The sequence below is a fragment of the Podarcis pityusensis genome (assembly GCF_964106645.2).
Source record: "Podarcis pityusensis genome assembly, chromosome: 13".
Classification (NCBI taxonomy): Eukaryota; Metazoa; Chordata; class Lepidosauria; order Squamata; family Lacertidae; genus Podarcis; species Podarcis pityusensis.
The window spans coordinates 4,154,672-4,179,758 of record NC_138038.1 but is presented as its reverse complement, the minus strand read 5'-3'; the positions used below and the strand labels follow the sequence as shown (position 1 = coordinate 4,179,758).

Below are 25,087 nucleotides of genomic sequence, written 5' to 3'. Positions count from 1 at the left end.
AGACAGGATTCCAGAATTAACAGAATATGAATACAACTGGCTGCAAACTTGCAGTTGGTGGAAAAAGTTCCAAGCCCCAAGCTAAGATGTTTACAGGAAGCACACTACATTTTCCCTTGGCAAACTGTCAACCAGCTCAAGCAGTTGTGAAATGCAACATATGTTATGCTATCATCTGATATTAAAAAATGAACATACATCTCAAAAAGCAGACAATGAAACAGGGGAGAAAACGATAAACTAATATTTAGGAAGGATTATTTTTTTAAAGGTATACTTACTTTCATTTCTGTTGATGCAGCTAAAAAGTGCATTCTAAAAACAAAAACAAAAAGTATCACTTTCAAATAGCTACTGGTAAACAAAAACTAAATGGCAAATGCACTACATCTTTTGTTGATGAGCAAAAGAATATAACTGAATCATATGCACACACATATATAATTATATGAAGAGTTAAAGTTCAGTACAATTACTAAACATGAAAATCTCCTATTTGCCTTAATTTGCACATCCTATGGCTAATTAAATACTGAAGACCCTTGAGAACTTCCAGGAATGACAGTAGCTACAGTGGGACAGATCGAAGGAATAGCAAACCATTTTCCAGAAGAATGTCACAAAGATTCTGTCAGAAAGGCTTCATTCATACACCACGATGGATAGCACACCAAGCAGAAGTAGGAAGAGGCTGCAGGCAAACTCGGCCCTCCAGATGTTTTGGGACTACAATTCCCATCATCCCTGACCACTGGTCCTGTTAGCTAGGGATGATGGGAGTTGTAGTCCCAAAACATCTGGAGGGCCGAGTTTACCTATGCCTGCTCAGGAGTCTATGCAGACCCCTCCCCTCTCCTACGCAGCTGGGAGGATTAGAAGCTTTTGTGATTTGTTTTATCATCTGTACCAATAACCTGTGGCTTGAAGTGCACCCCACAGATTGCATCTCAAACGGCATTTCAAACTGGTACCCTCTAAACTTAGAGATTTTATTTACGCATCTGACAATCTGTTCATTACAAAGAAACCTATTTGCAAGCAATTCCCCATCGTTTCGCTGTTCAGGTTTAGGAATCCAAAAAGGAAAAAGTACAGTGGTACCTCAGGTTAAGTACTTAATTCATTCCGGAGGTCCGTACTTAACCTGAAACTGTTCTTAACCTGAAGCACCACTTTAGCTAATGGGGCCTCCTGCTGCTGCCGCGCCGCCAGAGCACGATTTCTGTTCTCATCCTGAAGCGAAGTTCTTAACCTGAGGTAATATTTCTGGGTTAGTGGAGTCTGTAACCTGAAGCGTATGTAACCTGAAGCGTATGTAACCTGAGGTACCACTGTAGAGAAACTGCTGCTGCTTCTGCTTTTTGCGTACCCGGTGGTAGCTTCCAGATGCCTCCCTGTTCAGCTGTGGGTTCCCTTCCACCAGGCAAATATGGCTTAAGTGTGCAGAATACTAGCCAGAAAGGTTGCCAGAAACATTGTGCTCTATTGCTTTTGTGATGACTAAGCTTTGGAAACTGAAATTTCCTCAATATCAGTGGAGGCTGGTCCATTAGAGGATATTACATTTCAAGCTGTGGTAGAGGGCAATGGTTTGTTTTCTGGTCTTGACTGGGGTGTTGGTGGCACAGGGCTCCCAGTCTCCTCCTTCCATAATGCTTTTAAGACCAGAACAGGACCAGGGCATCTGTAATTTTTATCTGTAAACTGCCTTGAGTCCCTGTCGGGTAAAAAAGCCCGGTATACATCATCATCATCATCATCATCATCATCATCTATGCCCGCCTCACCAACCTCAATCTGCCCTCAGCCAGTCACCATCTGCTTTTCTTAATTACAACCAGTCAGCAGGTGGCTTGGGCTCCCCCTACTGTTGGCCTCCTTGCCTCCACCCTACCAGCCCCAAGGGGCACCTGCACAACATCCTCCTCTGATGGTTCCAGGTGCAATCAAGACAAGAGGGAAGAACTGTGTGGCAGCTGCATCCCTGCCCTCGTGGTCCAGACACTGGCATCCACTCTACTCTCACAAGTGACTGGTGAGGGTTGTTCCCCTGGGGAGGGGCTGCTGTCTAAGACAGACAGAATTTGCACAGAATATTATATATCATATATATTATATATAACTTTTAAGAACCAGCAACTGAGCTTGCTTTTTCCTCCCGGTGTGCCACGTGTTTTCAACTGTAAGCTGGAAAGCTGTAACCATCTTATTGCTGAGTTGCTCTGAGAACCTTTTAGACTAAAAGAGTGAGGCATAAATGCCATAAATATGTAAATAAAAGTTATAGCCTGGTAATCTGCAGGTTATGAATAGTCTCAATTTGAACACTGTTTTTCTAAGCAGTTTCATTTTCTTTTCTGTTCAAACAATTTCCTTCTGTCAGTGAAAATACTTTCAGAGCTTAAAAGAAGATCTTTTAACATTCTTTTAAAATGTTAATCTGTCACATATCACAAAGTTTAGTGGTTTTGCCATGAAACAAAGCTACACATATTCTTGCATATGAGCAGGATAATCCTAGGGTGTCTATAGTAAAGGTCTGAAGCTGCCATCAGAATAGTCTTGCTGAGGACAAACTACTGTCCCCAAGAGACAACTGCCCACCAAAATAACACATTAGTTTTACCAATTACTGTTTTTAATGGTTATACAATGATCTGAAATACACCCTTCAATAATAATAATAATAATTAGCATTTATATCCCACCTTTCTCTTCCAAGGATCTCAAGGGGCTGTGCATGGTTCTGGTCTGCCCCATTTAATTCTCACAACAAACCTGTGAGGAAGGTTAGGCTAAGAGATGGTGACTGGCCCAAGCTCACTCAAGGAGCTTCATGGCTGAGTGGGAATTCAAACTCTGTTCTCCTAAGCCCTAGTCCAATACTCTTACCATTAAGACATTTCATCACTCTAGAATGCAGAATCTTTTAACACTCAAGATTTTACTGCCAGGATCTAAAGAGCCTGATTATATCCTGTGGGATTTTGGACTTTCAATAGCTGCCCTTGCAAAAAAACTATTCTACAAACTGTATTTGAAAGTCTTCTCAGTTTAAAAAATGGTTTAGCACACACAATGACATGGGGTAGAAAATTTTCTAATAGTATGATACTCTGGATCCTGCCTGAAAAATCAATCAAGCCTGTTTTATGATACCTTTCCAAACATATGCCTTATTCTCTAAATAGCACTTATCATAAATTATGTTCTTTTATCTTCGATTTATTTTAAATTTTGTATTATACATGCTTTTGCAAGTGTGAACTGCTTCGATATATTTTAAGTGGAAAATAAATGCAATACTTAATAAAATAATAAAGCGATTAATATAGCCATTCTAAAACACTTTCCACAATTTCCCTTGTTTTTATAAGGCTTTAAATTCTTAAGCCTTTAGCCTTTTCCAAATATACTGCCTGTTCCACAGTTGCTCAATTCAGTCTCTACCTGATTACCCCTTCATTACTCTCACAAATTACTTCAGATCCCTGGAGAAAGATATTGACTACTCATAGTACTGTTTGATATATGCTGTAAGGTGCCCAGAGTGGCTGGGGGAACTCAGCTAGATGGGCGGGGTATAAATAATAAAATTAATATTATTATTCATAATTTATTTTTTTGCACAAATGAAGTGTCATCAGAATGCTGGCGACACATAGCTCTTTCTCCCTTTCCCCCATGAATCAGGCAAGATGAGGTACAGGTTCAGTTGCTAAAGCTGAAGCTGAATCCTGGCAAGATGCAGGCATTGTGGATGCAGCTCTGCTCCACTGAAAGAGCCTGGAGTGTCCTGAGATCCACAGCAGCTCCTAGTGGTCCATGGGCCTTAGGTTGCCTACCCGATTGTTGTTGCTGTTTAGTCGTTTAGTCGTGTCCGACTCTTTGTGACCCCATGGACCAGAGCACGCCAGGCACTCCTGTCTTCCACTGCCTCCTGCAGTTTGGTCAGACTCATGCTGGTAGCTTTGAGAACACTGTCCAGCCATCTCGTCCTCTGTCGTCCCCTTGTCCTTGTGCCCTCCATCTTTCCCAACATCAGGGTCTTTTCCAGGGAGTCTTCTCTTCTCATGAGGTGGCCAAAGTATTGGAGCCTCAGCTTCACGATCTGTCCTTCCAGTGGGCACTCAGGGCTGATTTCCTTCAGAATGGATAGGTTTGATCTTCTTGCAGTCCATGGGACTCTCAAGAGTCTCCTCCAGCACCATAATTCAAAAAGCATCAATTCTTCGGCGATCAGCCTTCTTTATGGTCCAGCTCTCACTTCCATACATCACTACTGGGAAATCCACAGCTTTGACTATACAGTCCTTTTTTGTCAAGGTGATGTCTCTGCTTTTTTAAAGAATGTGCTTCCTTTCCTCTCTACAGTGTCAGGACAAGCAGAGGCCATTAAACCAGCAATTGCCAGCCAAGGAGGAGTGCTTCCAGCAGGGCCAAGCAAGATTCAGCTACACAATCCTGGTCTCAGAGGATTTTGGTGGGTCAAGGGCCACCTGAAAAACCCTAGTTCCATATGGACATCACATTCAGTATTTTCATAATCTTTTGGAAGCTACTTTTGAGAGCCCCTTGCGGAGGTGGCTTTAGGGCAGCATGGGCACTGGGCATGCAGCCGAGGATGGGGCCTTTTCAAAGCCTGATAAGCACATGCCCACCTTCAGGAAGGAGGTGTGAGGGCTCTGACAGGGTCCTATAGTCCTCCTGTCTACTTCACAAAGCCAGGCAAGCAAGCTTTGGGAAGGAGACAGGAGGGCTCTAGGACCCTGCCAGACCCACGTGCCTCCTTCCCGAAGCCCCAGCATCTTGTTTGCCTGGCTTAAGCCAGCACTGCAGGGGCTGTGGGGAGGGGTGTGGGAAGAGCCAAATGTTGGCCTCACACAGGGCAGCATATTACCAAGGTTCATCCCTGCCTCTCGGGGCTATAAGGAGGATAGAAAATTCCAAATAAACGAATAGTACATTTCAGGTTACAGGACAGCAGGATCAGGTGATCTAAAGCAGGGGTCGGCTTACTGGGCATGGGCCGGATCACTCCCACAGAGATCACCCAATCTCCAGCGACGCCGGAAATCGTGTCTGTGCATGTCTGCAGTGCTGGAAATTGCTTCTGCACATGCCCAGAGGCAGGAAATCGTGCCTGCGCAGAAGTGATTTTCAGCATCTGGGCATGTGCAGAAACAATTTCTGGAGCCGCGGAAGAGAGTCCCCATGCCGGTTTAACGCAGCTTGCAGGGACTCGCTGAGCAGGCGGCTCAGTTCAGGGTTGGCTCATGGGCCGGTTAAGCGACCCTCATGGACCGCTTCCAGCCCATGGGCCTTAGGTTGCCAACCTCTGATCTAAAGACTATATAGGATCTCAACATGCCTTCCATAAGTGCTATCAATGGCTTGGTTCCTCAGGACAATTCATTACCTGCAAGCTGAGCTGAGAAAGATTGCCTGGGAGGCCAGCTTCAAACAGTGGAATCTTCAACCTGCCTACCAACTGCTCTGCCTCACAGTAAACCCAGCTTTGTCAGCCATTTAAACTTCATATAATTTGTTTCCTTTTGTGAATTTATCTTCAATAAATATCTCTAAGACATCGCTCAAGAGCTGTGTCTGGTACATGAAACAACAGTAAAACAAATAAGTGCAACCATGTTTACTTAGAAGTAAGCTTCACCGAATTTAAAGATGCTTATTTCCAGTAAGTAGGGTTAGAACTGCAGCCCAAGGCTGTGTTTGGACATGCACGTGTAAGTTGGGGGAGGTGCCTGCCAAATTAGTAGCCTTCAGGCTGATCCCTAAATGGCATGTTAAGTTTTCACTTGTTAGTGGAAATCACCAGAAGTAAACCCGTCAAGAGACAGGAAGACAGACAATCAGCACACAAACAAAAATGGTAATTACATGTCTGAATCTGTAAGTGTGGAAGGATATAACTCACATTTAAAAAAAATACTATTACCACCTATTCTTTTATTCAGCAGAGTTCAGCAAATATCTTTATTGACACATTTTCTAGAACTGAAATGTATTCATTCCAAAACAACTTCTAAGAAAAGTATTGTCTCTTACAAGTAGCTGGTGACTTATTCATCGATGCAGATCAAGAAAGTATTGTGGGCTACTTTAGTAACCTGACTCCAGAGGATATATTTCACTCCTGTCCTTTGAAAACTTTGAAATGAGTTGCACCCAGTCTTGCCCTCCTACAAAATTATTCATTAGAATAAGGGACCGAGAGCCTTAGGAGGCTTGTGCTGGAAGAAAGGGGGGGACAGTTTAAACTGACCCCTTTTTCAGCCACAGTACCATCTCTCCTAATCCCATGGGACAGTCTTTTGGGATGCAAGAGGAAGGGAAATAACTGAAATAGCGGAGTGTCCCATTGGGACAGATGTCTGGATCCAATCCTACTATCTGGAAAGATGCTGAAAATATATTCTGGGAGATTCACACTCATCCTCAAACCCCAATCTACAAATGAGTGTTGTTTCCCATGACTTTTATCATAGACAGTATCAAAGCAGCGAAGTATGGTTCACCCATATATGAGGAAGAAAAGTATGGAAGTACAAGAACATATTTCTCTTATAAATGTTTGAAAAACACTAGACAGTAGTTTTATGTACTCACTTGTAATCATTCTTGAAATAAGTCCACTTATTTATATAAAATAAATATTACAAAATGATTCCAACAAGAAAGAGAAAAGAAGAATTAGAAAGAGAAACTACTCTGTCATGATCAGTGATCACTTTTTCATTCCCATTTTTTAAAACTCTCTTACCTGTCCTTTCTGTTCTCCAACAAACATTGGTCAACCTCCTACAGCAATGCAGAAATCCAGAAAAGAGAAGGAAACTAGCATAACAGAGGAAAGGTTACAGATACGGGCAGTGAAGTATAATACAGAAGAGATAAAGCTATTTAATGTAGGGGATAACAGTTTAGAAGAACACAAGCTATGAAAATCTCAGCAGCTAAAGAGATTAGGAAAAGAAAAAAAAAGCTTTCTAAGGCATATTTGCAATAAGATAAAAAGCTAAGTAGTATTTAATCTAAATTCCTTGCTGGGGAATGAGCAGGCCACTGAATTTATTTCTTAATCTAAAGAATAAAGACATAAAGAAGAATCAATATGGAGATTGTTAATTTACCAAGTAGTCTAATCGATTATGGGACTTGGTCTCCTTTACTTTTGAACCTAAGGACAACAGCCACTGTGGCTTTGGGTTGGAGACATCTACTTTCAATTGCAAGGTCTTCCCTTCTTTTTTCCAATGTCTTATTGATTGCCTACTCTGATCTGAGTGAATCTAAAAACACAATCCTAAAGTGAATGCTCTTCTTTCAGGCAGAAGGAGGTAAGATAAAACAGCATGTGAAGAGATTTATATTCTGAAGAGAAGGTATGCTAGATAAAGTTTTCTGAAAATACCATTGCTTTTTATACATTATTGAATACAATCACATACTTGGAGATAACTGATTTAAAAGATTTATTCAAAACATTTTCAGCTGCACATGAACAGAAAATTAATTATTGTTGATTACCTACAAATATTGTATGCTAAGAAGGCTACTATTTTTTATATAAAACTTCTTCTTTTCAATTACTGCTTTTACCAATTAAGCATGTTCCCACTTAAGAGAATAAAATTACTCCAGCTAAGTTAGCTTGTATTCAAATAAAAAACGGGACATTTCAGAACACAGACATATAGACAGGATCCATAGTTCACAAACATGTTTTCTGCGCATTGCTTATAGTGTAAGATTTGAACTAACCAAATCCCAAGCATCTAATTGGCCTACAGATGATGTAATTCTGGATCCCAGCAAACCCTAATTTGCAGACATGAAGCCAGCTCTCCAAATGCAGTAGCCCCTCCCTAACCCCCAGACGCTCTTGGAAGAAGAGTACTGGATTGGGCAGACCTTTGCTGTGATCTATCAGGACTTTTGTTGTAAGCTTCTCTCTCTAGAGCAATTCTTACCCTCATTTCTGTGGAGATACACCAACAAAAACCATGGCTTTCACAAAAAGACCCATTTTAATCATGGACTGTACCAAACTTGTGAATGCAAACTCTGATCTGCAAAGTTAACCGTTTGCTTTAACCATGGTTTGTGGGTCTCCATGCAATTTTCCAGAAAATTTGGCAAATTAGAATAATTTGAATTGCATCAGAATTTTTTCTGATATCAGAGGAAGTGATCTCTCTTTTGCATCCCGTCTGTGGGAGCTGTATATTAGCGTGTTTACTTCACTTGAATTTGGTAAGAGCCGTTTGACATTAGAACAATCTCCCTCAGGAGGTTGCGGTCTCTCTTTCCTTGGAGGTTTTTAAGCAGAGGTTGGATGACCATCTGCCATGGATGCTTTAATCTGAGATTCCTGCATGGCAGGGGGCTGGACTAGATGACTCTTGGATCCCTTCCAACTCTATGTGAAATGAAACATTTTGAAACTGTCAATCTTGTCCAATTTTGTATTTGCAATTGACATTTATTCATTGTTACTAATGACCTTATGAAAAATAAAGCCCTGGAAAGAATGAATTTTTTTTTTGCCCCACATCAATGATGCTGAATTAGGAATGGGAAATTCCAGGGAAGGGAGGATCAGGAGGGAGTGACTGTTTACTTTGCTGGCTTTCAGTTTGCAAAGCCCAGTTTGCCATGCACCAGTATCTTATCTGCAGTGGAGGAAAGAGGTCCACTTGGTCTGTTTCACCTCCAGAAAAGTTTATGAGTTGGAAACTGTTATGAGCCTTCAAAGTGTGCCAACATCAGGAAAGCTTAAGCATGTTGACAGGGAGGGGTAACCCACTGTCTATAATGCACTTACCTCATATTCTTTCCTGCAAACTTTCATAATATCATTTTTTGAAGATGCCTGAAAGACATTAGTTTCATTACCAGAACATATCTCATATTATTCAAGAGCAAAATTATACAATAATAAATTATATAGAAGATATTATTATTGTGATAATTTTGAGATGCCCCACCAATATATCTAATTTCTTCTTTAGAAGCAGTTTTGAATCGCTTAGATGTTCTCAATTCTGGCATATGAACATAATCAAAAGCAACCCTTTTTAAAGTATCAATCTGCTACTGGGGTCAAATGGACCTCTAAAGTCTAAATGACTGGGATTTAACATAAAGAACAACAAAGTATTTCAGTATTTCTTCCTGTCATCTGGGTCATGTGAGGCTGTGCAGACACAGCACCACTAACTAGAATCTGTAATACGGGCTAATAAATTGAAACAGAATCCTGGTAAGATGGAGGCTCTGTGGGTTGATGCTTTCCAGGTAAAGGAATTAGGTGAGCAACCAGCTCTAGTCAGGAAGGGTTGCACTTCCCCTGAAGGAGCAGGGAGTAGTACTCCTAGATTCAACCACAATGGCTAGATTCAAGGAGCCTCCATGGCTCAGACAGTTTTTTCCAACTTCAGTTGGTTTGCCAGTTATGACTATTCTTGGCCATAGTTGTTGGTGATGCCTGCTGAGATTTCCTCAGTTCACTCTGCGCAGGGCTTGCGCAAATGCAGCAGTTAGATTATTAGTGTGATCACTGTATACAGCGGTGGCACATCTCGCTTCACTACTTGAGGTGAAAGAGGAACATGCCACCCCAGTCCAGCTTCTGCTGGACTGCCCCACTCCCCTGCCATCACTCATGCCTCCCTATGTGTTGCACAGGGGCATCCACAAAGTCCAGGCCATAGTGCCGCTTCCATCAAGATCTCACAAGATTTTGGTGAGATCTTGCCGGAATCTGGTGCCACTGGCAGTGGAGGGGTGTCCGTGGGGGTGCTGCTGTGTGGGTTTCTGCTGCTTGAGGAAGGTGCCTCACCATAGCTCATGGGTGGGCTGGCCCTGGTTCTATAGGAACCATGTAAAGGAGCTGAACTGGCTGCCAGTACATTTCCAGCCCAATTCAGTGGGTCAGTGAGGATGCTTAAAACCGTACATGGTTTGGGACCTCAATATTTGAGGGAGCACCTCCCTTGGAATTTAAAATCTTGTGGAAGGAAGACTCTCCTCTGTATCTCACCCACGTGAGATGAATATTATGTGGAGATGCAAGAGAAAGCCTCTTCCACTATAGCATTCCAACTATAGAAGCCCCTTCCCTTGGAGTCTCAGTTGGCACTGTCATTGGTCGGTCTCGCCATGGGGCCCACTTAATATAAAGATGTTTACTCAAGCATTTGGGAAGCATTAGCTGCAGTTGTGTCTGAGTTGCTTGTTGATTTTGCTGCTAATTATTAGCTCTTATGTGGCGTACTATCAGAGTGTTAACTTCTGAGTCAAGAGAGACCATCTTGGCTGTGAGACCTGGAAGACCTCCTTGTAGGCCTATTCATTCCCAGGGGCCAAAGGACCCCAGCTGTGCTTCATAGAGGGTTTTAATTGTTTTTAAGCGGGGTATATGCACAGGATTGTATGGAGGGATACATAAAAAGCAGCTCTACTCCACTGCTCCCTAGCAGACAGCAAACATAGGAGAATAATACAAGTAGGGGAAACATATATTTTAGTTATCTGAGACTTCATATTTCATCATCAGTTAAAATAACACAATCTCATTATAAAGTAATAATTTAAAATTGAGATAGCTTCAACAAATAAAAACAAAGTTCACCACAGAAAACATTATCTTTTCAGCAAGACTTGCTGAAAAGTCTTCAACTAACAGCAGAAGACAGCAATCAACATCCTGCTGAAATATATTGCACATTCTGGGTGTGGCCACTGTGAAGGACCTTTCTCTTACAGCCAATCATACTTTCAACCAAAAAAAGGTATGTCTTACTTTATTCATGCTGCATAAAAAATAAATTCCTACCTGTTTACATGCTTGGCGACATTCTACAACAATGGCTAACTCACAGCAACCTAAGCCAACCCAGCCATCAGATTTCTTCAAAACACCTTTAAAGAAAGATAAAATTACTGAACACATTACAGTATCACTGCAGGGTGTATTGGAGGGCTGTATCCTATGCTTAGCAGACAACACAGAGGGAAGTGCTGCTCAACTGCAGAAGTTTGTTCACATTTCCTGCTAGGAGGGCTGTGTGATCAGTTAAGAAACATCTTATTCAACCTGAAGCTCCGTATTTGTGCAAACAGATATGTAATTGAAAAAGTATAAACGACTTCATTTCTTTTTGCAACAATGCATGTACAGTATGCCAATACTTCTTGGAGGGTGTGGTAGAATGTTTTAGTCATGCATGACTGTCCAGATAAATATTTTTTAAAACATATTTTATTTTAAATTCTTTTACAGTTAAAAGAACATAATTACGTCTAAATAAGTTAGGATCATACGACTTGATCATTTTCCCCCTGAGTCCTATACTGATCCCACCCTGCATGTGGATCATATACTCTTAAAAAGGCAAAGGGACCCCTGACCATTAGGTCCAGTCATGGATGACTCTGGGGTTGCGGTGTTCATCTCGCTTTACTGGCCAAGGGAGCCGGTGTACAGCTTCCGGGTCATGTGTCCGGCATGACTAAGCCGCTTCTGGCGAACCAGAGCAGTGCACAGAAATGCCGTTTACCTTCCCACCGGAGTGGTACCTATTTATCTACTTGCATTATGACGTGCTTTCGAACTGCTAGGTTGGCAGGAGCAGGGACTGAGCAACGGGAGCTCACCCCGTCGCGGGGATTCGAACCGCCAACCTTCTGATCGGCAAGCCCTAGGCTTTGTGGTTTAATCCACAGTGCCACCCGCTTCCCTGATATTCATATACTCTTAGTACATTATAATAAATTAACAGAGCATATCTACCCAGAAGTAAGCCCTGAATGAGTTCAATGGTATTTACTCCCAGTTAAGTGTGTATAGGATTGCAGCCTAAATATAGTATTGTCTCTTACCTGGCAAAGAGGAATTTATACAGTCCCAAACTTCTCCCTGAAAAAAAGAATAATTGTATTTTATAAATGAGTATAATTACTAAGTTGACCATGTGGGATGGCAGGCACTTAATAAATAAATAAGATCAAAATAAATATTTGTATGTAGCAGATTATCACTTTTAAATGCAACAAGATGATCTAGCACAAATAACGAATTATCAGGTGACCTCATCTAGAGTATTCAGTTTTGGATATCATAGTGCTTGGGACCAGGACTTTGGCAGACTTGTTTCATTTGTTACTATTTCCTGAGCAGTACCTGCAAAAGGGCAAATGGCTGAGCACCTGACTGAGGCAGCGGGACACAGCAGCAGTGCAACAGAATTAGTTTCTGTCTTTGATCTACAGAAAGTGGAGGGGTTTAACCATCCTAAGGACAAGATGAGGAAGAGCAGAACTAAACCACACTTTCTGTTATTCTGTTAATAAATGCCCCTGATCACACATTGCCCTTTAATGTGTGTAACATATCATCCTGAAGGCATGTGTTTTGAGGAATTCCAGATCAAGGTGGGCATGCTAAACAACCAGAGCCATAGTGGCAGAAGTTTCCTGCCACAGAGTAATAGGGAAGACTTAGAAAGCAAAAGGACTGGGTGGCCTTGTTCTGCTTGCTAAGGCATCCCTAAAATCCAAATTTGCCACTTTCCCCTGTAAGGATTTATTAGTGCTCTGCAAGGCAGATATGCCTGCACCAGAATTGTGTCCATCCTCAACCTCTGAAATTCATTTTCAAATGTGCCAAGTTGGGAGATAATACCATTTACCGAAGTTTCAAATGTTGTACTAAAGCACTGGATGGTTTGTTAAATCAGCAGCCATCTTTTTAAGAACAACTTCCTCTGATTCTCCCTTGGAACCAGAGGGTGGAAACACAAGTGACTTGTGTATTCTGGGAGGACGCAGCATGCTTTTTAGCAGCTTTGGACTGCATTGTGATATGATTTCTTTCTCCCTAGGAAAGCAGAGCTGAAGAAGCAACAGCGTACCATTTTCAAGGTAAGGCAATTCTGTCATTAGAGCTCACAGCAGGCTATAACAGGAGGGGAAAGTATAAAGCACAAGTTTGCTTATATGCATCTGCTCAGGTTGTTCTCTTAGCTGGAACCAGCAATTAGCCTTTTAGAAAGCTTCCACTGAGGCCAAGGGGAGCTTTTTAAAAACCTTAGTGATGTGAGGGGAGACAACTGCGGAGGGACAGGGAGGAGAAAAGAGAGGAGAAAGAAAGAGAAGGGGAAGGGGGATGGGGGAAGGGGGAAGGGGGAAGAGGAAGGAAAGGAAAGGAAAGGAAAGGAAAGGAAAGGAAAGGAAAGGAAAGGAAAGGAAAGGAAAGGAAAGGAAAGGAAAAGAAAGGAGGGAGAAAAGGGGGGAGAGAGAGGCCGTGGCTCTATCCAGCTTTTCTACTGGTCTGCCACCTTTTGGATCCAGTCCCATTTCCTACTGGCACGTGGCTCCCAGAAGGCTTCCCATGAGGAAACTGAACCCTCAGGCCGAAAATGTTCTTATGTTTTACCAAACACAATTATACAAACCATTGATTCTGGACAATATTCAGGTGCACGTTGTAATAGGTGTTTCAAATGAGAATCACTCTTTGATGTCAAAATCTGTCAAAAGCATTTTTAAAAGAAAGCATAATTAGAAAAATCACTTTTGTACCGCAAAACTTACCGTATTTTTCGCTCTATAACAGGCACCCGACCATAACACGCACATAGTTTATAGGGGAGGAAAACAAGAAAAAAAATATTCTAAACGAAACAGCGGATGTATGATTTTTGTGGTTCATGCTGTGGCCACAGACATGTGATCTGACGGTGAGTTTGGGGTAGCCCAATGCAAAAATCCTGAGGATCCATGTGGATCCATGCTTTGTAACCACGTTTTTGCACCACTGCGGCCCGAGGCAACAGTGGGTGCGTGATTTTTTTGGTGCAAGCCGTAGCCATGGACATGCTATGTGATCTGATGGTGAATTTGGGGTGACCCAGTGCAAAAATCCTGAGGATCCATGTGGATCCGTGCTTTGTAACCACGTTTTAAGTGGGGAGGGAAGGAAAAGCACTCAAGGGACAAGGAACACGCGTGGGGTGGGTGGAGAAGGATGCTGTTAATAATGCAGAAGAGGGGTATAAGAGGAGAAGGCTCCTCTCCTCTCCCGCTTTGCTCCTTTAAAGCAAGCAGGCTCTCTGTCCCTCTCTCCTCCCCACTCAGCGGCTCTTCTCCCGCTTTGCTGTTTCAAAGCAAGCCACGGAGGAGGGAAGGAAGGGGAACCATGGATCCTCTGCTCACGACTGTAGCAGATCCCACCACCACCCGCAGGCATTCGCTCCATAACACGCACAGACATTTCCCCTTACTTTCTAGAAGGAAAAGAGTGAGTGTTATGGTGCAAAAAATACGGTAATTATCTTTACTTAGGAAACCCGTGAAACTAAGTGGAATTTGATTTTGAGCAACTGAATACTCCTTTTTGGAGTTGTCCTTCGTTTCTATAATGATGAAATAGTCATGCACTATGGGAATCTAATGTCTGAACCTACCAGATTGCAACCCTCTTTTATTTCTTAAACCACTTTAAGTCTTTGTTTTTTATTTAAAAAACACACAAACCAGAGCTCTGGGACCTGGGAGAGTTAAGCACCATCATCAAACTACAACTTCCAAGGTTCTTCGGGAAAGGCATGGCAGTTAAACTAGCACCAAAATAATGTTTATCTTATGATATTTGCACTACTTATTATTGGTTTGTATATAAAAACACTCTTAGGGTGGCATCCAACTAAACAGGCATCCAACTAAACAGATCTGATATCACAATAATTTTTACTTTTGCAACTTCAGTTCCCCTCTCCCAGCCCTCCCTCCCCAAATCTGCTCTGGTAGGTTGGGGAAACTCCAGAACAGGGAGAGGAGAGGGAGTTCCCTTGTGCAGTCAAAAATCCTTGCACTAGTGGATCTATTTTATTTAGTTGAATACTGTCCTTACAGATTTATCTCCTTAGGGCTTCCAAGTTTCAGCTTATCAAACCTAAACATATTACGATGAGATGTGGCTGACTTTCAAAGATCAGGCAGGGTGTGCATTATCTAAATTGAAAATAGAATTTTCTCAGTCATAAACAACTTGGCCCTATAAATTAGGCTCATAGGTAAGATGGCAACAAATGTGACTCCGCATATATTGATATGTTAGGAAGCCTATCACAGCCTTACAAGTCAAAATGTATTCATGACAGCACATTCTTACAACACTAAAGGAACTGCTTCAAGGTCAGGATGAAAGTGGCATACATAATTTTAATATACTTCTCTCACATGGCTATAGACCAGGGATGGGGAACCTTTCCAGCCCAAGGTTTCCCTCTGGGAACCTTCTGGGGGCCACATGTCAGTGGAGGGCAGGGTCAGAGGCAAATGCGGGCAGAGCAATTAATGTAAAATTTACCTTTCTACAGTAGGCTACTATCTGCACATGCTCACACACCCTTCTATTCTCTGCCCAGGCAAGAAAAGGGCATTGTCAATGTAATGGTTCTAGGGGTTGCTCGTGCGTAAGCCGGTGCTTATCTCCCCAGCTGGGTGCAAACACCTGGCTGGGTTGCCAAAGTGAACCTTTTCTGTCCGGACAGCCACTCACCCGTGGCTGACTCAATTGCTGGCAGAATCCGTCAGTGGGCGTTTCTTAAACTTCTTCCAGCAAAGAAGCTCTTTGACGCCTAGTCTCCTCCTACTCTCTCTGCGTGAAAGCCTTCTGCGCAAGGAGGGTGTGGGCAACGGAGGACCCCTACTCTCCCCGCTGGTCCCAGGCAAGGAGTCATGGGACCGCCTCGCCGCTTCCCCCATCTGCTCCCCTTCTCCACTGGTGCTACGCTGATTCTCTTCCCCAGAAGATGGGCTGCTTCTCCCGATCCCTGGATGCTCTCTGGAATCCCTCTGGCTTTTGCTCTCTCCCTCCGGCACTGATGGCAGTTCCCTGACAGTCAATGACACATTCCAGTCAGCACTCAGGGTGAGGGGTGCAGGCTTGTGGCCTGGGGTGTGTACCTGGGGCTAGATAGACAGGCTCAGAGAGCTGCTTTCTGCCCTGGTCCCAAGGTTCCCTACCCCTGATACAGGCCCTATGGATATACAGGTTCAAATGTGGTGCAGGTTCAGAACCAACATACCTGTTCACAAACATCGCGACACATTAAGTTACCCTTTGCAAGGTAACAACATGATGCACCTATAAGGAAAAATAAAACTGTCAACATCAGTAAAATACTGGTGCTCTCAAAGTACTTTGATGAAGTGTAACTATTTTTTGCTATTCAAATATGTAGTTTGCTCCTAAAACCGCCTATTGTACCTTAGGATTGGCAAGTGAGCTACATAACCTCATTTTTTAAAATATCTGGCTAGGTTGACATCTGTTCTGGGAAATCTGGTGGAAAGCATTATTGAAGATAAAATTACCAAGCATACAGAAGAACATGTTTGCCGAAGAACCAGCATAGCTTCTGCAAAGACCAGTCTGGCTACTTGTTAGTGTCAATAAGCAGCAACATGGAGCTGCCCTTGTAAACTACTCAGCAACTTCAACTGGTTCAAAATGCAGTGGCCAGAGTACGAGTTGGGGTTCCCTTTAGAACTCATATCACTCATTCTAAAAGAGCTGCACTGGCTGCCAGTTTCCAGGCCCAATTCAAGGAGCTCACACTAGTGCTAACATTTCTAAAAGACATAGGCACCAGAAATCTGACACCACCTCCTTCTCTATAGACCCTCTCAGGTGTTACAAATCAAGGGGGCACTCTTGGTAATTCCTCTGCCCACATTAGTGCAGAAGGAGCCAACATTCTCTGTGGCAGTCCTGAAATATGTGGAATTCCCTCCCTACAAAGGTGTGTCCAGCATCTTCACTAGATAGCTGTGAATGTTGAAGACCTGCCACGTGGCATGTCATACATGTGTTTTCAGGATCCACTCTATTCCTGTGTCTGTTGTTTTAACTGTTTTTAATACTGAGGACCTGCTGGTGAAGAGCAGGTAATAAATTTAATAATAAAGGTGAAGGGACCCCTCACCATTAGGTCCAGTCGTGGCCGACTCTGGGGTTGCGGCGCTCATCTCACTTTATTGGCCGAGGGAGCCGGCGTACAGTCATGTGGCCAGCATGACTAAGACACTTCTGGTGAACCAAAGCAGCGCATGGAAACACTGTTTACCTTCCCGCTGGAGCGGTACCTATTTATCTACTTGCACTTGACATGCTACTTGCACTTGACATGCTAGGTTGGCAGGAGCAGGGACCGAGCAACGGGAGCTCACCCCGTCGCGGGGATTAAAACCGCTGACCTTCTAATCGGCAAGTGCTAGGCTCTGTGGTTTAACCCACAGCGCCACCCCCATCCCAATTTAATAATAGTACTAAGTAAAAAATTCTAAACCTTTAAAAACAGTTATTTAATTTGCTACAGTTTTTTTTGTTTGTTTGTTTATCTTATAGCACAATTGAAAACAAGTTATGATTGGTATTATATTAAGTTATCCTTCAGGATGATTACCAAATGTGGGAGATCACACACCAAAGGAATGCCCAGTTCAAGCAGGCAACAAAGTAGCTTCCAAGGCTCTAGACTCAAAAACACTTAACTGGTGGGCCTATCAATACTTGGAACCGTATGAACTCTCAACTCCCACCTAAAAGTATATAACATTGAACCATACAGTAGTGAATCCACAAATGTCAAATGGCAGTGTCTTTGAAGACAAAGACAGGGAAAATAACAATATTTCTGGGACAGACAGACTAAATTATATGGCAGGCTGTGTGCATTTAAGGCTGTGAGCCTGGAACGTTGCTTATAGATTATGCCACACACACACACACACACACACACACAATACTATGTTCTTGAATCGGTATGCTGCATTCTCTGTATCAGGTGTCCTGTACAAGATGAAAGACAGAACTTTCATCCTGTGAGACACTATTGTTTGCATTGCTGTTGAGACTTAAGAGCTTTAGAACTGTCCCAAATTTTGCACAATGTGTATTTGCCAGTGGTAATTTACCTATCACCTGCTGTCATCCTTATGGACCTTCAAATAATCTGATCTGAATCAGAGGGCTGCTTTCTGGGCAGCCAAGTTAACCATCAGCATTTTCAATTCACCTGAATGTTTGGACTGACAATCAAGACCCCACAAAAGTCCTAAATGTTGCACTAAGTCAACAGTAAAGGAGAATTAGCTGGGTATTGTCAACAATCCAAAGGTAATTGAGATAGAAAAGCAAACTCACAGCAACCCCTTGTCCTTCAAGTAGACCATGGTCTTACCAAAGGAATCAAACTTAAATTCACATCTGAATTTACCCTCTAAAATGCTTAGTGTCAGAGAGGGTAATAAAATAATTAGGTGATCTAATGCAAGAGAGGCTACTTTTCTCGGAATCACTGACTCTCCCCAAACAATGGAATTGTATAGACAAATAGTAGCGGACCTTCACCAGAGAGCGGCCAATTTATGTTGAAATTTGGCTACTGGGACTTGCTATGGACTGGTTTGACAGATTGTGAACTAATCATATGAGCAAACTACACTGCCTATATGTCCATTATTGTATGAATAAGCTGTAAAGAAGTATAAGAGGGGGGGAAACCACTAAGGCTTCCAGGAGTTTGTGGCAGCAACCAATACCTGCCTCCCACTTCTGGAACACTGTCATCTATTGCCAGAGAGCTTTGGGTTTCAGAGAGCCTTTTTGGTCAATTTCTAATTATTTTCAAAATCTTCTGACAACCCATACCTCTTATTAGCCTCATGACTCTCTTGAAAAGCTTCCCATTATGAGAAATGAAGTTAAGCAATTGATCCATCAGTCAAAATCCTGCAAAAGCTCCAGGGCCAGGTGGCATGCTTTGGAGTTAAAACAGAACATTAATTGGTGGGCCTGTTTGTTGGCTACTCTCCTTTCATTTATTAATAAACCTGATAAATGGCTAAAGCCATGTCAATGTCAATCCATAAGGAAGGGTGTGGGGTTTTTTTTGTCCTAAAAGTTTGCTTCATGATATCAGGTAGGGGTGAAACAAAAAATGAACAAGCATCATGTACTTTTGTGCAACAGAAAGCAGGTTTTGAGGGTGCCTTTTGTGAAACTCTTAAGCTACATTTGGACAACAGTGCAATGTATGTTACTGCAGGTAAGTCAATGGAGCATGAGATTATCCTGTCTGCTCATGATTATCCTAAAGATGACCCCTTAGCCTTTCTCTTGACTGCTGCTCGTCTGGAGATAGCTAGATGCTGGAAAACTGGTGATGGGCTGAACATTGATTCTTGGTATAACAGAGTATGGTTAATAGCATTGGCTGAGAAACTAACATGCCATGTGACAGCAGCAAAGGTAAACACAATCCATATTCCTTTCATAATATATGGCAAATGTTTATTGAATACATAAATTGTTCAGACTGTGGCAGGAATCTACCCTGCACTCATGGGAAATGTGGCATGATCTAGAGTAATCAAATGAAACTTTAACATGTGGCATGAGTCTGTAATTTTATCAGAACAAGTTACTTGTTGTTTACTGTTGTAACAATTGTTTTCTCAAAATTTATCTTCTGTACCATGAAAGAAAGAAAAAAAAATGGAGCATGAGATTTCTGGATGCCACTGGGCACTGGATTTGGGCTGAGAGGGAGCAACTGAACTAAGCAAACTTCTGTCAAGACCTCTGGTTTGTGCTTGGGGGAGGGGGACAGTATGGCTGGAGACCAGATGAAATGGAGTAGAAAATTTAAACAACACATAAGCTCAAACTGCCCACTGTTGTTTTGCCTTTTCGTTTTTAGGAGAAATGCAGGTGAGGGCTGGAGAATTCACCACGTAAATTAGAAGCACTGGGGGATGAGGGATTAAGACTTCCCCCCCCCCCCCATGGCTGTTTTGGCAAACTCATTCCATGCACCTGCCCACTCACAAATCTTCCTAATTTTCCCCATGGATGGAAAAGCAATTAATCACCTGTTTTACCACCACCCCAGCATGACTGCTACAGTTTCAGAGGCATGCTTCTCAACTGCATTTTCCTGAGGAGGAAAGCAAAATGCCAGGAGCTCAGCACTGGACTACACTGCAGGGCTGTGACACACAAGTATCTCTTTCAGCTCTCTTTCCTAGCAATATGGATATAAAAAAGTGGAGTTACTTGGGAAGGATTACATGAGCCTTGTATCACAGGCACAGCATGCCCCACAGCAATATGGGTACCATAATGGTGCAATTAATATGCATTAGTAGAATAATCCCCCCCATGTAAAATAATAATAAATCTAAAAACACACAAATACAAATATCAAATACAATCTGAGTTCTTCATTGGGGTGGAACACCTACCGCCCAATAAGTTAGTGTCGTACCCTGGATCTCAAACGCCTTGGCTCCCAAACAAACCAGCTCCCGAACGATCAAAATCTGGAAGTGTTCCGGTTTTCAAACGATTTTCAGAAGCCAAACATCCAGCGTGGCTTCCGCAACTTCCAATTGGCTACAGGACGCTCCTGCAGCCAATCGGAAGCCACGCTTGGTTTTCGAACAGTTTCAGGAGTCCAACAGACTCCCAGAACGCATTCTGTTCGAGAACCAAAGTACGACTGTACATTGAAATTCTAGATTTCTCAACTGCTTCCTAAGGGCATTGAAGTAAAAGAAAACTGAATCAAAATGAGCCAGGAGAATATGTGTGCTACATCATAAGGTAACATTTCAATTTCCAAGAACACTCTGTATCTGACTCTAAGGTTCCCTAACTGGAACAAAGGAACTTCAAAGGAAGGCTGCAATATAAAACTGAACGGCAAGACACCAGAAAGTTCCACGGCTTTGCATCACGCAACATGTGTTAAATGCAAAAGGATGTCTGCATGATCAACACCAGAGTGGGAGAAGCTCACCCTTTCCTCCCTGTCCTGTCAGTGTCCCAATGGGGGATTTGTTCCCTGGCTGCACCCTTAAGGAGCGCAAAAAGGCCCTTTGTTCAAACCGGAGGCTCAGCTGCGCCCTGCCCTGCTTAAATGGTCACATATGTTTAGAGAAAAGGCGAGCAAGAGGAGACATGGGAGAAGTTCATGCAATTATGCAGGGCACGGACAAAGAGGACAGAGGACAGTTTTCTCCCGTCTCTCATGACAGGAGAACTCAGGGGCATCCCAGGAAGCTGAATGCAGATAAAAGAAAGGGCTTCTTCATGCAGCGCACAAACTATGGAACTCACTCCCACAGGAGAGAACGACGGCCAGCCGCCTGGATGCTTTTAATGTAAGATTGGACAAAATCATGGAGGAGGAGGAGGAGGAGGAGGAGGCTGTCAGGGAGGGCAGCGAGGGGGCTCTTGGGCTCCGCTCCCGCTTGCAGGCTTCCCAGAGGCATCCGGCTGGCCGCAGAGGGGCCAGTGGCCTGACCCTGAAGGACTCTTCTCACGTTGCGTTCTTCTGACACGTGTCTGCCTGCTCTTCCTTTCTCTCCACAGTGCAGCGCTGAGATTCCTAATTCTTATTTTGAAAAGGAGCCTGGTCCTCCCTCCCTCCCCCTCGAGGGCCCCCCGGCCGCGCTCCGTCCGCTGCCCGGCGGGGGTGGGGCGGCCCAGGCAGGGGACCGGCCTCCCTCCGCCCCGCCGCCAAGACCGTTACTCACCCGCCACGCCCGGCGGCAGCAGCAGCGGCAGCGGCAGCAGCAGCAGCGCCAGGGCCGCGACGAAGGTCCCGCGGGCCCCGCCATCGCCCCGCCGCGGCGGCCGCCCAGGGCCAGTCAGCGCCGCCATCGCCCGGTCCCCGCCGCGCCGCCGCCGTCCGCCCGCCCAGCGCGGCTCCCCATTGGCTGCCGGGCGCCGGGGGGGGCGGGGCGGGCGAGGGAGACCCGGCGGCGGCCGCTTCGCTCCCCGGACGGAGCCTCGGCCGACTGAGGCGGCAGGAGGGGCCCTCGGAGGAAGGTCGGCGGCTGAGAGGAGCCCGGAATTGAGTCCTGAGCCGCCTTTTTCTCTCACGGGGGCTCAAGGCGGGTTACGGATAGAAATAAGAACGGCTGGAAACATGGAAAATAAAACAATCGCTTAAAAAAAAACAATTCAGCGTTGATAGAAATCAAACCGCGTGTAATCCTGGCAGTTTAACTCATTAGTGTTATATATTTATTTATACCCCGCCTTTATCTCTGACAGGGAATCAAGACAGATTACAGACAAAACAAGAACGCCTAAAAACCAGGCATCATTAAAAAGCAATTAAACACTGATAGATATAGATAGATAGTTTTAATTCTATCTATCTATCTATCTATGGGATCTATTAAAAGCTTGCAGACAATGGCAACCAAAACAGCAGCTCCTCATTAAAAGCAGTCCGTTCCCAAAAGCTGTCTGGAACAAGAAGGTCTTTCTTCACAATGAAAAAGCAGTTACGCCGCCTGGGTGCTTGGGCATAAATATGGTTTGCCTCCTGCCAAGAGAGTTCATCACTGGGTTGTTGCTGCCTCTGCCGTGTCCTCTGTTCCTTAAAGAGGCTTCTTGGGTTGATGGTAACATTCAGCTGTTTGCATATGTTCTTTTAAAATGGATGAATGTGTGCCTCTGCACAAGGATTTGTAACCCAGACGGAGAGAGCAACACTGAGCATATGAAAGAGCCAATCCAATTCCTCCAGATGATTTCCCCCCTTATTCCTTGTGCAATGCTGCATTCTTACCAGTATGGTGTAAAAAAGGCAGATAAATTTATTTATAAATAAAACTGATGCCAAAATGGCGGGATGCTCAGAGGCACTTGGAAACAGTATTTTCGACCAGAAACCATTCCAATATACAGTGGTATCTCAGGTTAAGTACTTAATTCGTTCCGGAGGTCCATTCTTAACCTGAAACTGTTCTTAACCTGAAGCACCACTTTAGCTAATGGGGCCTCCCGCTGCTGCCACGCCGCCGGAGCACGATTTCTGTTCTCATCCTGAAGCAAAGTTCTTAACCCGAGGTACTATTTCTGGGTTAGCGAAGTCTGTAACCTGAAGTGTATGTAACCTGAAGCGTATGTAACCTGAGATACCACTGTATTGTACTTTTTAAACCCCTTTCTAATCAGGACCCATATGGAACAGAACGGGTTGGCCCAGAACATCAGCTTCTGAACAGATTTCCAATGAATGCCACCTTTCAAACTAGTAAAACCAACCAAAGTCACCAATCGTCAACACAATTGTTGCTTACAAATAGCCATTGTTATGATGGGGAGCAGAATTAAAATGGTTCCCCTAGCAGCGCCATGCATGCAGGAGTGGTGCTCCCACCTCTACTGGGACTGCTGCTACTACATGCAGCCACGTTGGCAATGGTGCCAACCAAGGCCAGCATGCCTAGACCTGCTGGCACCACCTCTTTCACTGCACTGATATGTAGGGCAGTTTCAATGCTCTTTAAATGCTAGATACGCATACCAGGGATGGGGCTAGCATAAATAAAAGAATGGAGCGGGTAAATTCAGTTGTGCATTCCCATTGTTCCAGTAAGTATTGCCTTTAGGCCAAGACAGACTCTTGCCTGCAGTAGTTGTGGCCCGTTAGCAGCAATGGTGAAGCCTGCCGCTGCTCCACATTGTGTCCCTGCACCCTAGGAACAAAAATGGCCTTGGTCCAGTATACCTGGAATACCTCCACCCCCATCGTTCAGCCCGGACACTGAGGTCCAGCACCGAGGCCCTTCTGGCTGTTCCCTTGCTGAGAGAAGCCAAGTTATAGGGAACCAGGCAGAGGACCTTCTCGGTAGTGGCACCCACCCTGTGAAACGCCCTCCCACCAGATGTCAAAGAGAACAACAACTACCAGACTTTTAGAAGACATCTGAAGGCAGCCCTGTTTAGGGAAGCTTTTAATGTTTGATAGACTATTGCATTTTAATATTTTGTCGGAAGCCGCCCAGAAACCCAGCCAGATGGGTAGGGTATAAATAATAAATTATTATTATTATTATTATTATTATTATTATTTCGAATACTAAACCAGGTGAGGGTAGCCAATGGGCCTCAAACCCTCAGTGAGTTAGGGACTTCCCCTGCATGCAAAGATGGGCTCTAGAAAATTGAGCAGACAAAGTGAGGGCAGATGGGGCCTGTCAACCTGAGAAGGTAGCCCATCTAGGAGGAGAAAAACTCCTAAATCTCCTCTGCTTTGCAGGATATCTTCAGTAGAAGAAAAGGCTAAGGAGTAAACCCTAAGAAATCTGGAGTGGAGCCCCCAAGACAGTTGGATGGAGTACGCCTACTTCTAGCAACTCCTGCCACCAAGCTGCTGCCAAACATATTGCTTGGCTTTCCTTTGGACCACATCTTGCAGTCTGAGCAGCCCAGGACCTCCATACACACTGCCCAGGCTTGGCTTGCACACCATGGAAGGCCACTTCAGTGCCGCTAACACAGCGGTTTGACTTTCTCTCTCAAGATAGACAGATGCCAACAATAACTAAACATGTATACCCAGTGCTTTTTTTTCCTTAAAAAATGTTTAGGGGTACTCTCATTTTGGCTCAAGAAAATCAACTTTTTATAGTTCAGATCGGGGAAAATACAGTAAATGGACAAAAGTACAAAGATTCACAAAATGTTTAGGGTTATGTGTCCTCCTGCGTCCCCCCTAGAAAAAAAGCACTGGATATAACTACACACCAAGAGATAGGAACCAGGAGTACTTTGATGGGAGTGGAAATCAAACCTCTCCTCTCCAGAACCAGACACAAACACTGGCACGGCATTATGCCGTAAACCTAGAAAAATTCAGCATTGTTCTGGATCTCTTTCTACCATACAATTAAGCAATATACATGGTATCAGGAAGTTACTAGCAAATCCTTTAGTCAGAAAACTTTTTCCAGTGGACACTACAATGGTTATGTTTCCCTGAAGGGCTGGCAGAGGTAGCGAAGTCCATAGGATTCAATCTCAGCTTAGTGGCCCTTATCTAGCCCACTGCTGTCAAGAACCTGGGCAGCTTTTCTCACCTCAGATGAGACAGAGCTGAGTTTCACCACCACTCTGGCACATAGCAGTGCATCCATGATTAAGCCATGGATGTATGCTCTTTGCTTGAGATTTCTATGAGATATTAAAGAC

At 43.8% G+C, this 25,087-nt stretch overlaps 1 protein-coding gene and 1 long non-coding RNA gene across 4 annotated transcripts in view; one reads left to right on the top strand and one right to left on the bottom strand.

The window, feature by feature from the left end:
* RECK (reversion inducing cysteine rich protein with kazal motifs) overlaps positions 1 to 21,760 on the bottom strand; it is a gene marked incomplete at its 5' end in the record, with an annotated part of 52,094 nt that extends 30,334 nt beyond the window's left edge. Inside the window, 7 exons of one of the 3 annotated variants that reach the window (XM_080976583.1) lie at positions 282 to 315; positions 8,846 to 8,893; positions 10,859 to 10,944; positions 11,905 to 11,941; positions 13,479 to 13,553; positions 16,116 to 16,174; positions 21,634 to 21,760. In XM_080976583.1, the coding sequence (XP_080832709.1) occupies positions 282 to 315; positions 8,846 to 8,893; positions 10,859 to 10,944; positions 11,905 to 11,941; positions 13,479 to 13,553; positions 16,116 to 16,174; positions 21,634 to 21,760 (466 nt within the window). Of the gene's footprint in view, positions 1 to 281; positions 316 to 6,781; positions 6,856 to 8,845; positions 8,894 to 10,858; positions 10,945 to 11,904; positions 11,942 to 13,478; positions 13,554 to 16,115; positions 16,175 to 21,633 lie in introns of those variants that run through there. The other 2 variants (XM_080976584.1, XM_080976585.1) reach the window with 2 other exon arrangements.
* LOC308460657 lies at positions 10,538 to 24,186 on the top strand. Its single transcript, XR_013978693.1, has 5 exons — positions 10,538 to 10,814; positions 12,906 to 12,945; positions 19,140 to 19,342; positions 19,794 to 19,827; positions 24,156 to 24,186. It is a non-coding gene; the product is annotated as an uncharacterized lncRNA (long non-coding RNA).
* The last annotated feature ends 901 nt before the right edge of the window (positions 24,187 to 25,087 follow it).